The sequence below is a fragment of the Caretta caretta genome, chromosome 28, assembly GCF_965140235.1.
Source record: "Caretta caretta isolate rCarCar2 chromosome 28, rCarCar1.hap1, whole genome shotgun sequence".
Taxonomy (NCBI): Eukaryota; Metazoa; Chordata; order Testudines; family Cheloniidae; genus Caretta; species Caretta caretta.
The window spans coordinates 5816214-5829838 of record NC_134233.1 but is presented as its reverse complement, the minus strand read 5'-3'; the positions used below and the strand labels follow the sequence as shown (position 1 = coordinate 5829838).

General features: G+C 60.6%; 2 protein-coding genes across 2 annotated transcripts in view; both read right to left on the bottom strand.

Moving 5' to 3' along the window:
- LOC142068393 (putative ATP-dependent RNA helicase DDX10) overlaps positions 1 to 13625 on the bottom strand; it is a 226684-nt gene that overhangs the window by 50992 nt on the left and 162067 nt on the right. The window lies entirely within an intron of this gene.
- On the bottom strand, positions 94 to 12491 carry LOC125629866 (syntaxin-binding protein 2-like). The gene is made up of 8 exons (XM_075123748.1): positions 12403 to 12491; positions 4437 to 4554; positions 4186 to 4293; positions 3132 to 3189; positions 2559 to 2675; positions 1945 to 2025; positions 1470 to 1608; positions 94 to 137 (listed from the first exon to the last, which is right to left on the bottom strand). Exons 2-8 carry the CDS (start codon positions 4475 to 4477, stop codon positions 94 to 96), a joined length of 588 nt encoding a protein of 195 aa, XP_074979849.1. The 5' UTR covers positions 4478 to 4554; positions 12403 to 12491.

Below are 13625 nucleotides of genomic sequence, written 5' to 3'. Positions count from 1 at the left end.
TAACTGCAGCAAAAGCCAACTGAATTGAAAGCAAGCACTAACTCCAGTTCCTGAAAGAGAGAGAAATCAGTTGTGTTTATACAAAGAAATCTGTTAATTCACTTGTAATAAGCACCAGTAGTTCTCCTTGTCCACACCTTCACGGGGAGAGACAGGTCAGTGCTAGCACCCCGGGACGCACCCACAGCCCAGGCACACGAGTCCGTGGCCCCAGGAGTCCTAGTTCCCCGATCAAATCCTGAGATCCTGCTCTTCCCACCCCTCTCAGAGCTGGGAGTAAACCCAGGAGTCCTGGCTCTCAGCCCCCCTCTAACCCACTAGACCCCACTGCCCTCCCAGAGCTGAGGATAGAACCCAGGAGTCCTGGCTCCCAGCACCATCCGCTCTAACCCACTGGACCCCACACAGTTAATGATCGAATTTAGGTTCTTGCTGCTCCTCCCTCAACAGGTTCTCTCGGGCGCTGGGGTCAGGGGTCTCTCTAGTTCCCCCTGGCAGTGCAATGGGAGCCCCCATCCCCCTGATCTGGGCTCCCCCTTCTGCGGCCAGTCAGGTGCAGAGTCAGAGCCGAGGCCTGGCTCTTAAAGGCTGTGAGGCCTTGAGCTGGAGGGAGGGCAACGTGCCCCACCCCTGCCCCCCCAAACCATTTACTGCTGCTTAGTGCAGACGGGGAGGCCTGGCAACTCCACAGCACCCCCTGGCCAGGAAACTGGGCAGCCAGGCAGCCAGAGGAGCCCCATGAGGGCACCCTGGCCTGAGCAATGGGCACAGGGGCAGTGCCTGAGCAGGGCTACAGGAAGGGCCCCGGAGCAGGGCCCTGCCCCACCGAGCCAGCATGGGATAGGAACCGATGGGGGAAGAGGGACTGTGCCAAGTGTCAGGGTCAGGGAGGTTCCCCAGGCCATGGTGAGTTTGGGGAAGGGGCTGGATGCAGCAAGAAGCAGGGAGCTGCTGCAGGGATGACACAAGGGGTGGGCAGGGGACTGGTTGCAGGAGGCTCAGAGACACAACATGGTATCTGAACAGCCTGCAGGAAGGGAGGGAAGTCCCCCCTCCCTGCAGAGAATGGGCCGGGGGACTGCTCCAGGTGTGTGTCTCTCCATCCCCCCTCCCTGCAGAGAACGGGCTTGGGGGAGCATGGAGGGCGGACACTGCTCGGAAGGCAGTAGCAGGGAGCAAAGGCCACCAGATCTGACCCCAGATCTGACCCCAGATCGGAGCATGGGCGTGGCGCACTGGCAGGCTTGCAGGCACCGAGAGGTGGGCAGAGGGAAGACAGGGCTGTAAAGCCGGGCTGGACACAGGCCCTGGGAAGCGGCTGGCCGGGGGGCGCCCTGCATAGCAGGAGGGCTTGCCAGTCTGAGCAGTGCTATTCCCCACCAGCCCCACAGGCCTGGGCCCCACCTCCAGGAGCACCCCCCTGCAGCAGCAGGCCCCGCAGTGCTCCCCCTGCAGGCCTGTGGCATTACCATTCTTCAGGAAGATGTAGATCAGGATGATGCGGATCTTGTCGTAGGCCTGCACGCTGGGGTCCAGCAGGACAGGCAAGATGATCTTCATGGGGTCCTTGATCTTCTTCCCGTCCACGTCCGTCCCCATAGCCAGGTCCTGGGGGCAGGGGGAAGGGGGCGCACACACAAGGCCCAGGTCAGGCCACTCTGCTTCCTCCCGCCCACGCAGCAGGATGGGAGATGTGACGGCCCCCTGACCCACAGCTCGCCTACCCCGTGCCAGGGCCCCCTCCTCCCTGGGGTCAGCTCCCTCTGGGGTGAGCAACTGGCCCCCAGGGAGTAACCCGAGCCCCATGTCCTCCTTCTGCACCCCTGGTGCTGCATGGAGGGGCTGACCCTGGCTCCAGCGAGCCTGCGGCTCTGAGACCCCTCTCTCCGGGCTGAGTCCATGAGCCAGACTCTGCCCCAAGCCAGGCTCTGCCCACAGACCCACCTGCTCCAAGCTGCACAGCTTCTCCACTCTTCCTTTGAAGTGCTGCATGCAGTGCTCGGCCAGGTTCAGATGCGTGGAGTACTGCGGGGAGAGACCGGGGCACAGGGGGAGTTTACCGTATCACTGGCTGGTCCAGAGCACCTGCACCCACGGCTTCTCTGTTAGTCACCACGAGGTTGGGGGCTTGGAGATCAGCAGGTGTCGGGGTATCTGTGCCAGTGGCCAGGAGCTTTCTGTTGGCACATGGCTCAGTGGCACCAGGAGTGGCTCCAATAGGCTGGTTTGGAAGCCCACCAAGGCCCTCTCCCGAGAGCTGCAGCAGCAAGGCACGGGCTTTACCCAAGGGCTGCCCTTGGTGGGGCTAACGTGGCAGCTCTGGGCACTGACAGGCAGGCTGCTGCCCATGGTGCCACACAGTACCTGGGGGGAAAATGGCTCTGCCCAACGGGACAGGTCAGCAGCTCTCATCAGGCAGTAAAGCGGAGTGCCACAGAGTGCCCTGCCCCCCAGGAGAGTCCCTACTGGCCCTCACCAGCCCCACAGAGCACCCTGCCCCTCCCATCAGCCCCACTGAATGGCCTGCCCCCTGCCCACTAAAAGCCCAGCCCCGTTACCCTGTTCAGCTCCTTCTGATACTGGGGCATCTTCTTCAGGATCTGGGACAGGTCCTCGATGTTGGCCTGGAGGGAGGCGGTGGTGATATCCCGGCTGCTCCCAGCGCTTGGAGCCCCCTGCAGGGCAGAGGCAGCAGGGCGGGTCACTCAGGCCATGCGTGGCTGCGGCTTAGGTTAGACCTGCCCTTTCCAGGCCAGCTGGAACGAGATGGGAGCCCCGCAACCCGAGCGCCCCTCAAGGTGTAAAGCAGCAGCGGGCCAGGGAGATGCCAGCGTTGGCTCCCTGCAGCTCTCCCTGCACGGTCCCGATCCTGCTGTCTGACCCCGCCCCATGGGCCTCTGCCCTCCCCCACTGTGGGGAGCTCCAGAGCTCTGGCTGGGGGGCAGGGGACTCCACATACACCTCTAAGCCCTTTACAGGCAAACCCTGGGAGCAATGGGACAGCCCCCCCACCCCCGCCAACCCCTCCTGGGGCAGCAGGGAAGCCTCCCCTCCCCATCAGTGGCAGTGGGATGGGTCCCCCTGTCCCTCCGGCCTGAACTCCCCAATCGCTCCCCCAACCCCTGCCGCACCTTGTCCGTGGTCAGCCTCTTGCTCTCATAGAAGGTGCGCAGCAGCTCCGTCACCTTCCTGCAGCAGGGAGAGGGGTCAGGACGGAGCCAGGCACTGCCTTGGAGCTAGGGGGTACCCTGTCCTATGCTACAGGGGATGGAGCCCCCGCCCCACAGGCACCAGGGTTCTCTGCCTCAAGAGCCTCAGACAGGCTGGGGGAGGCCCTCTTCCTAAGTTACCCCAAGGCAGAGTTCAGTGCACCTCTGGGGGCTCCTGGCGCCCTGCTGGGGGGGGCCTGGGGGCAGCGGCAGGCCCAGCAGGAGGTCGGTGAGGGACTCACTCAAGGGAGCTGTAAGGTGCATGGGGAGACCCTGGAATCGGGGGAAGACAGTGTCCAGGGGGATCCCCAAGAGGAGATGTGGACAGTGGCTCTGGAAGGGAGCGCTCAGGGGTCCTTTGGGGAGAGGGGCTGGGTCCAGGGGGTCTCAGCACTCAGAGAGGAGTATGTCTGAGGGACAAGCTCCAGCACTGGGTGGGAGGGGGAGGGGGGCCCTGGCACTGCGCAGGAGAGGGGTGTGTTGCGGGGGGTGGGTGTCCCTGCACTGGGTGGGAGAGGAGTGTATCCAAGGGGTAGTGGGGTTCCAGCACTGGGTGGGAAGGAAAGGGGAGGGGTGTGTCTGAAGGGGAGGATGGGGGAAGTCCCGGCACTGGAAAAGAGGGGGAGGGGTGTGTCAACGGGGTGGGCTGTCCTGGCACTGGGTGGGAGAGGTGTGTCCAAGGGGGAGTCCTGGCAGCGGGCGGGGAGGGGAGGGCTGTGCCAAAGTGGGGGTAGGGGGTCCCAGCATTGGGTGGGGAGGGGAGAGGTGTGCCGAAGGTGGGGGGGAGTAGCAAGACCCGGCACTAGGCAGGGCACAGAGGGGTGTGTCCAGGGGTGTCCTGGCATTGGGTGGGGCATGGAGTGGTGTGTCCGGGGGGGGGATGGGTCCTGGCCCTGGGTGGGGCACGGGGGGGTATGTCCAGTGGATGGGCGGGGCATGGAGGGGTGCATCAGGGGGCAGGGCCGAGCACGCTCACTTGGAGACGTCAGCGATGTGCATGTGGCGTAGCTGCACCCAGAGTTCGTCGTCTTCGTCCAGCAGCGCCTCTTTCTCCTGCGAGTCGCTGATGCCCATCGTCTCGTACCTGCAGGGGGGAGATGGGGTCAGGCTGCGGCACCCCTCGCCCGAGCGTGGGGGCTGCGGAGCAGTGCAGGTGCCTGGGCCACATCCCCCCCAGCCCGCCTGAGGAGGGGTGTGGGGCGCCCCCTACTGGCAGCCAGGCCCTACTTGTAGGTGTCTTTCTCGATGCTGAGCAGGTCGTAGGCCATGGCCTGGTAGGTGAGCTCGTGCAGCAGTGGAAGCTCCGGTCCACGATCAGCAGCTGAGAACGGGCTTTGTCGGGGCCCTGGGGCAAAGGAGAGAGAAACCCGTCACCTCCTGCTCTGGCAGAGGGTTCCTGGCCTGGCTTACACAGCACAATCCAATGGGCCCTGGTGGCCTGAAACTTCACTACCCACCTGTGACGAAGTGGGACTGTTCTTAATGTTTCCTCTGAATAGTGTGGGGGTGCCTCAGTTTCCCCTAGGCAGTTCTTAAGTATCTAGGGGGTGGGGTAAGGGTGTATGATCATTGCAGAGCCCTAGAGGGCAGGTGTGTGCAGGAGTCTGGACACAGAGAATGGCTGACACCCTGTTTCCTGGCAACTGATGGCCTGGGCCTTCCCCCCTGCAAGGTGAGATCTAAAGGGTTGGAGAACAAAGGAATCAGGTGACCTCCTGGCCCGGGAAAGGAACAAAGCCCAGAGGAGGAGGGGCTGGAGGGGGTTTTTCAGTTGGGGGCTGGCTGGGACATGGAGTGAAGTGCAGACGTGGTTGTCTGGCTCACTGCCCCCCAAAATGGACCCAGCTGAGGGGTCCCGTTCTCTGCACCTGCAAGCTCTGTTTTAGACCATGTTCCTGTCGTCTAATAAACCTTCTGTTTTACTGGCTGGCTGAGAGTCACGTCTGACTGCGAAGTTGGGGTGCAGGACCCTCTGGCTTCCCCAGGAGCCCCGCCTGAGCGGACTCGCTGGGGGGAAGCACACGGAGGGGCAGAGGATGCTGAATGCTCCGAGGTCAGACCCAGGAAGGTGGAAGCTGTGTGAGCTGCGTGTCCTGAAGACAGGCTGCTCACAGAAAGGCGACTGCCCCAGAGTCCTGACTGGCTTCATGGGGAGCAGTTCCAGAGCATCGCCCAGGGACTCCGTGACAACTGGTGGCAGCGGTGGGATGTACTGCACCCCGTGGATGGTGCTTCCTGCAGTAAGTGACTGGGGAGCAGTAACACGAAGGGGGATTGCCGAGGACCAGGCCTGCTGAAGGCTCAGAGAGGAGCGGTTTCGGGGGGCGGTTAACCCCTGGGAGTGTGTGACCAGCGAGAAGGATTGTGCAGTAACAGGGTTCCCCTGGGGACTGCAGCGAGCAGTCCAAGGGGCGGAGGAGTCTGCAGCTCGACCCTGGCAAAGAGGTGGTGACCTCGAGAAGGGCTGGCACACTAGGGGTTCTCCCTGGAAACCGTGGGGAGCTGAGAGCACACGGGCCTGTGAGTCCACAACAACTTGGGAGGAGCGGAGTGATGGCCTGTCACCGTCTCCTTAAGAAGGACATTGTAACCCTGTGCAGAAAGAGAGGGTTGAGCGTTGGAAAGTTCACCAAAGCAGAGTTAATCGTGCAGCTGGAGGAGGATGATCGCTCTAAGGAACAGATTCCTGACCCCAACTGGGGCTATAGCAGGATCTGGGAGCAGCTGGAGCGGGAGCCAGGCATCGCCAAGACTCCTGTCCCCGACCAGACGGGGGTCTTCACGATCGGGTTCCCCATCGGGGGATCGAGACGGACGGGATTGGAGCGGAGTCTGAGAGAGCAAGAGGACCGTGGGAGACAGCGAGAGCCCGAGAAAGAGCTGCAGAAGCAGCAGCAGGATGAACTGGCGGTGGTGGGGCGGAGAGGCCGAGGGGACCTCCCCGGGGTGAGTGGGGATAGATCCCGGGGGGCCAGTTCCGCAGGGAACCTCGAGACTAAATTGCTGCCCCTAGTTAAGGGGGGGGGTGTGGATGCCCACCTCACTGCCTTTGAGCAGGCTGGAGATCTGAACCAGGGGGACCCTGCGGAAAAGCCCCGGTGTCTAGCTCCCTTGCTGGGTCCCAAGGCCACAGACTCCATCAGCCAGATGGGTGGGGAGGTGGACAGGCTCCCACTCCTGACCCCAACCTATATGTCTGTGTGGAGTTCCCTGGGGTCAGGCCCCTCGGACCCCCAGTGGGAGCGGAAGGGGATGGTCAATGGGGAGACATTCCTGGGGTGGCGAGATCCTGGGACAGAGAGAACTGGTGTCAGACCCTGGGTGGTGCAGCCTCAGAGGCTGAGGGCCTGTGTGAGCTGGGTGAGGGTCCCAGGGACGAAGCCCCTCGCCCTGCCTATGGCCCAGATCCCTGTGCAGACCCAGGAGGGGTGGGGCTGGCTGGCCGTTGGGGTGCCCCAGGACACCAGCTGCGAGACCCTGTTGTGGGGTGACTGTGTCTCTTTGGGACAGGATCCAGGCCCTGCTCCTGTAACTGCCGAGGGTTTGAATTTGAATCCAGGGAACCAATCGGTGGAGAGGGAAATGGTCAGTGAAAATGCAGATGACCTGGCTGGCAGCAGGGAGGAGCCGCTAGGCTCAGGCTACCTGCCTGCCTGTAACCAGACCCCTGGGACTCGGTGGGACAGAGAGATGCTCCCTGCCCCCTTGCACACCAGACTGGGGACTCTCGCTGGCTCTGATGCAGTGAGGAAAGCAGTGGCCTGCCCCCACTGGGACAGCAAGGGCAGTGCTGAGCACAGTGGGAGCTGAGACCCCAGCTGAGTGGGGGGAGACACAGGCAGGGCAGGGGATCTGTGGGGAGTGGCAAGGTGCTTGGTAAGGGAAGTTTGGATGAGCCTAGGCAGCCTTGTGAGCTGATGGCTGTGTCCAGTCAGCAGGGTGGGAAGGCGAGGAGAGTGGAAGATGAGAGTCCCTGGACCTTACCTGTTAGCTGGGTGGAGAATTGGGACAGTGAAGGAAATGGGTCTCTCTGTCAGGGGTATTGACTTGCCTATGGAGGGAGCTACCCTGATCTCCAAGCAGTTGTCTGTGACCAGCCTTGTGTGCTGGGACAAAGGGAATGAGATCCCAACCTGTGTGTCTGGTAAAGGAGAAAGTGTGTCCGGCTCTTCTTGGTCTGTGGAGCAGACAGAAGGGGCCTTTCAGCCTGTGATGGTTGAGGGTCATGCAGTTGTCTCAGAGCTGGTTCTGGATTCAGCTAAAGCCCAGGAAGGGAAGGGTCCTAAGTTTCTGTCTGCTCGGGAGAATGGCCCTGTAACTAGGTCGCATCCAGTTAGGGTCTATGTAAAATCCCCGAGACCAGACAATTCTGGTGCTTGTATTTTGCCTGTTGCTAGTGTGTTGTTGGAAAGGGTGGAGCAACTCTGTCTAATCAGGGTGAGATCCTAGCCAGGGCACAAGGAGAGCAGGAAGGTGATGTGATTGTGGAACCTACTGAGGGTGTGGAAACCTGTAGCAAGAAGGAAAAGATTCCTGAACTTGTGTGTGGCAAAGGGAAGGAGAATGCTTCTAACCTTTTATCTAGGAAGTCTGTAAGTTTGCATGAAAGGGGATTGTGTAGGAATCCGCCTGATGGGCCAGAGGTGATTCTGGATGTAAGGGAGACCCAGAAAGAGTCTGTAGTTGCTCAGGAAAGTGTTCCCCTAGAGCAAGCCCTAGGTAAAGAGGGTAAGAGCAGAATTTCTGGGAGGGGGTGAATTGTTGCATAGAAAAGCCCTCGGGAAAGGAATCCTCATGGAGTCTTTGCAAGCAGTTTACTGCCACTGAAGGGTGTGAAAGTGATTTAATCAAGAAAGTTTAAGTTCCTAACAGCCAGAAATTTTCTGTTGTGAATGGATCCACTGACTTTCCTGTTGAAAGATCCAGTGTGGAGAGCTTTGAGAAGGTCTCAGATGGAGTGAAAGCTATTAAGAAAGGTATACCGTCCTATAACCAAGTGGCTGTGTTTGGCCAGCTTGTTGGGGAGACAAGGTTGTTGGGAAAGGGATGTCTCCATGCTAGTTCTGTAAGTGAACAGTATGTGGCCCAGGTCAAGATGGGGGCCCTTAACCAAGAGAGCCCGAATTGCAGCCCTCCAGACTGGAGCTCTGGGAGAAAACCCAATCCCAGTTTGACCCCCTGGGGTTTTGGGGTGGCCAAAGGGCATGGGCTGCAGAAAGCCTTCCCACATGCAGCCTGCTAGTGCTATCGACCACCCCCGACCTAAGGGAGGGCGTGAAACTGGAAGGGCCTGGTGTAACTCCTACCAAGGAACGGGAGAGATGCTGGGGCATCCATGGGAACATTGGTGGCTTCAAACTTCCCCAGGTCACCGGGTAAAGTGACCCCGCTCAGTTCGATCTCGAAGGGGGGAGAGATGTGACGAAGTGGGACTGTTCTTAATGTTTCCTCTGAATAGTGTGGGGGTGCCTCAGTTTCCCCTAGGCAGTTCTTAAGTATCTAGGGGGTGGGGTAAGGGTGTATGATCATTGCAGAGCCCTAGAGGGCAGGTGTGTGCAGGAGTCTGGACACAGAGAATGGCTGACACCCTGTTTCCTGGCAACTGATGGCCTGGGCCTTCCCCCCTGCAAGGTGAGATCTAAAGGGTTGGAGAACAAAGGAATCAGGTGACCTCCTGGCCCGGGAAAGGAACAAAGCCCAGAGGAGGAGGGGCTGGAGGGGGTTTTTCAGTTGGGGGCTGGCTGGGACATGGAGTGAAGTGCAGACGTGGTTGTCTGGCTCACTGCCCCCCAAAATGGACCCAGCTGAGGGGTCCCGTTCTCTGCACCTGCAAGCTCTGTTTTAGACCATGTTCCTGTCGTCTAATAAACCTTCTGTTTTACTGGCTGGCTGAGAGTCACGTCTGACTGCGAAGTTGGGGTGCAGGACCCTCTGGCTTCCCCAGGAGCCCCGCCTGAGCGGACTCGCTGGGGGGAAGCACACGGAGGGGCAGAGGATGCTGAATGCTCCGAGGTCAGACCCAGGAAGGTGGAAGCTGTGTGAGCTGTGTGTCCTGAAGACAGGCTGCTCACAGAAAGGCGACTGCCCCAGAGTCCTGACTGGCTTCATGGGGAGCAGTTCCAGAGCATCGTCCAGGGACTCCGTGACACCACCCTCTCTGTGGCCCAGCCCCCAACCCCAGGGGGAAGCCAAGAGACACCCCCCAAGCTAGCTGGGACGTGCCCTGGGGTCCTGCCCTGACCAGCTGCACTGCAACGCCCCCTGCAGGGACGGGCTACCTGCCCCTCATGCAAATAGCAATGCCCGCCTCCCCCAAGCATGCTCTCTGCTCGTGCCTCTCCACCAACGGGAGCATGCCCCTTACAAGGCAGCTCCCTGACTGCCCCCTGCTCCATATGCTGTGTGGGGACGGGGGGAACTACACCAGAAGGGCCTGGCTAGTCTATCATGAACCAACACCAGGCCCAGAGACTCTTTGATACAAGGTCCCAGAGGGGGACGACAGGACATTATCCCTATGCCCCACCTTGCATCTGAGCTGGGACCCCATATGAAGCTCTAGCTCCCCAGTCCCAGCCTGTGTGGCCCCCCAGCATCCAGTGGGACAGAGACCACTCCAATGGTCAGCATCTCAGACCCACATCATGGGGGGGCTGGCCCACCCCCGCTTCCTGCCTGATCAGCATGCACTGCCCTCTTTGCGCAGCAGGTGGCGATAGGAGACCAGCCCTGCGCTCTCATGGCAGAGGGCTCTGAAACCGGCTCCAGCAGCCCCAGTGGAACCCAAGTCCACCCAGGAGCACCTCGGCAAGGGGGGGGCTGCGTCTGCTCTTTGCTGGGTAGCACAGACAGTCAGGGGTGGGTGGGGTGGAGACGTACAGCCCCTGATGCTATCCCAACTGTCCCACCTCAGTACGTGGCCCGATTTTCAGCCACGCTCGGGAGCAGAACGTCCGACCGGCCACCACCCACCCGCCTGGCAGGTCTCCACAGCCTCTGGGTAAATGGGTTGAGGCTGACGGGGGAGCGCCTCTCTTGGAGGAGTATCTGGCCCCCACCACTGTAACACTATCATTGCTGCATCCTGCCCCCCCATGCACGTGGGGCTGGGCAGGGCTGTCACCCCATTGCAGAGGGGGATGGAGGCCCAGAGGGGCTGGGTGACTCACCCAAGGTCACACAGGGAGTCTGTGGCAGAGCAGGGACATGAACCCAGAGCTGGCACCATCATTCCCCTCTAGCCCTACCCAGCCTGGATGGGTTGCTATGCTCAGCCCCCGCCCCCACCCCCCACGGGACTCTGCTCACACCCTTTGCCAGTTCGGCTCTGCTGGAGGGATCCCCGAGTGCAGATGGGGGCTGGCGTAACCACCGGGTCACCCCACCCTGCCCAGAGCAGAGGGGTGGTTAGTGCACTGGTGGGTGCCACAGCACTGCCTGTCCCAGCTACCCCTCAGGGCTGGCAGCTGGGAAACATCAAGGCAAGAGGGACTAGTGCAGACAAGGCCCCAGGGTGCCGGGACTGCGGGCTGGGTGGCTTTGGAGACCAGAACAGTCGGGTTTCTTAGGCACCTGGACCCCAGCCTGGGCAGCCCAGCCCACTGAAGGTTAAAGCAAGAGGCCGTTCTGGTCAGCCCAGAGCCTGGCCGAGCTGCAGAGAAACCTGTTTTCAGCTCCGGGGGTCTCTCACTCAGGGCCTGTCTACATGTAAACCACTTCAGCTGCTCCGCTTCAGTGACTCCGCCTTTCCCATACCCCCAAGCAACGCAGTGGCACCAACCCAATTGCCTCGTGTAGACCAGGCCTCGGCCTGACCTTGGTCAGTTCTCAGGCGAGAGCTCCCAGCTTCCCGCACTCATCCCCCAGCTCAAACCTTCCCAACTCTGTGTTCTCGAGCTGGGGGCCTGTCACGGAGTCCCTGGGCGATGCTCTGGAACTGCTCCCCATGAAGTCAGTCAGGACTCTGGGGTAGTCGCCTTTCTGTGAGCAGACTGTCTTCAGGACACACAGCTCACACAGCTTCCACCTTCCTGGGTCTGACCTCGGAGCATTCAGCATCCTCTGCCTCTCCGTGCGCTTCCCACAGCGAGTCCACTCAGGCGGTGCTCCTGGGGAAGCCAGAGGGTCCTGCACCCCAACTTCGCAGTCAGACGTGACTCTCAGCCAGCCAGTAAAACAGAAGGTTTATTAGACTACAGGAACATGGTCTAAAACAGAGCTTGCAGGTGCAGAGAACGGGACCCCTCAGCTGGGTCCATTCTGGGGGGCAGTGAGCCAGACAACCCCGTCTGCACTTCACTCCATGTCCCAGGCAGCCCCAAACTGAAAACCCCCTCCAGCCCCTCCTCCTCTGGGCTTTGTTCCTTTCCCGGGCCAGGAGGTCACCTGATTCCTTTGTTCTCCAACCCTTCAGCTCTCACCTTGCAGGGGGGGAAGGGCCCAGGCCATCAGTTGCCAGGAAACAGGGTGTTGGCCATTCTCTGTGTCCAGACTCCTGCACACACATGCCCTCTAGGGCACTGCAATGATCATACACCCTTACTCCACCCCCTAGATACTTAACTGCCTAGGGGAAACTGAGGCACCCCCACACTATTCAGAGGAAACATTAAGAACAGTCCCACTTTGTCACATCTCTCCCCCCTTCGAGATCGAACTGAGCGGGGTCACTTTAGCCGGTGACCTGGGGAAGTTCGAAGCCACCAATGTTCCCATGGATGCCCCAGCATCTCTCCCATTCCTTGGTAGGAGTTACACCAGGCCCTTCCAGTTTCACGCCCTCCCTTAGGTCAGGGGTGGTCGATAGCACTCGCAGGCCGCATGTGGGAAGGTTTATGCAGCCCATGCCCTTTGGCCACCCCAAGAATGTCTCCCCATTGACCATCACCTTCTGCTCCCACTGGAGGTCCGGGGGGCCTGGCCCCAGGAAACTCCACACAGACATATAGGTTGGGGTCAGGAGTGGGAGCCTGTCCACCTCCCCAACCATCTGGCTGACGGAGTCTGTGGCCTTGGGACCCAGCAAGGGAGCTAGACACCGGGGCTTTTCCGCAGGGTCCCCTTGGTTCAAATCGCCAGCCTGCTCAAAGGCAGTGAGGTGGGCATCCACACACCCCCCCTCCTTAACCAGGGGCAGCAATTTAGTCTCGAGGTTCCCTGCGGAACTGGCCCCCCGGGATCTATCCCCACTCACCCCGGGGAGGTCCCCTAGGCCTCTCCGCTCCCCCACCGCCAGTTCATGCTGCTGCTGCTTCTGCAGCTCTTTCTCGGGCTCTCGCTGTCTCCCAGGGTCCTCTTGCTCTCTCAGACTCAGCTCCAATCCCGTCCGTCTCGATCCCCCGATGGGGAACCTGATCGTGAAGACCCTCGTCTGGTCGGGGACAGGAGTCTTGGCGATGCCTGGCTCCTGCTTCAGCTGCTCCCAGATCCTGCTATAGCCCCAGTTGGGGTCAGGAATCTGTTCCTTAGAGCGGTCATCCTCCTCCAGCTGCACGATTAACTCTGCTTTGCTGAACTTTCCAATGCTCAACCCTCTCTTTTTGCACAGGGTGACAATGTCCTTCTTAAGGAGACAGTGACAGGCCGTCACTCCGCTCCTCCCAAGTTGTTGTGGACTCACAGGCCCATGTGTTCTCAGCTCCCCACGGTTTCCAGGGAGAACCCCTAGTGTGCCAGCCCTTCTCGAGGTCACCACCTCTTTGCCAGGGTCGAGCTGCAGACTCCTCCGCCCCTGAGACTGCTCACTGCAGTCCCCAGGGGGACCCCATTACTGCACAGTACTTCTCGCTGGTCACACACTCCCAGGGGTTAACCGCCCCCCGAAACCGCTCCTTTCTGAGCCTTCAGCAGGCCTGGTCCTCGGCAATCCCCCTTCGTGTTACTGCTCCCCAGTCACTTACTGCAGGAAGCGCCATCCACGGGGTGCAGTACATCCCACCCCTGCCACCAGTTGTCACGGAGTCCCTGGGCGATGCTCTGGAACTGCTCCCCATGAAGTCAGTCAGGACTCTGGGGTAGTCGCCTTTCTGTGAGCAGACTGTCTTCAGGACACACAGCTCACACAGCTTCCACCTTCCTGGGTCTGACCTCGGAGCATTCAGCATCCTCTGCCTCTCCGTGCGCTTCCCACAGCGAGTCCGCTCAGGCGGTGCTCCTGGGGAAGCCAGAGGGTCCTGCACCCCAACTTCGCAGTCAGACGTGACTCTCAGCCAGCCAGTAAAACAGAAGGTTTATTAGACTACAGGAACATGGTCTAAAACAGAGCTTGCAGGTGCAGAGAACGGGACCCCTCAGCTGGGTCCATTTTGGGGGGTAGTGAGCCAGACAACCACGTCTGCACTTCACTCCATGTCCCAGCCAGCCCCAAACTGAAAACCCCCTCCAGCCCCTCCTCCTCTGGGCTTTGTTCCTTTCCCG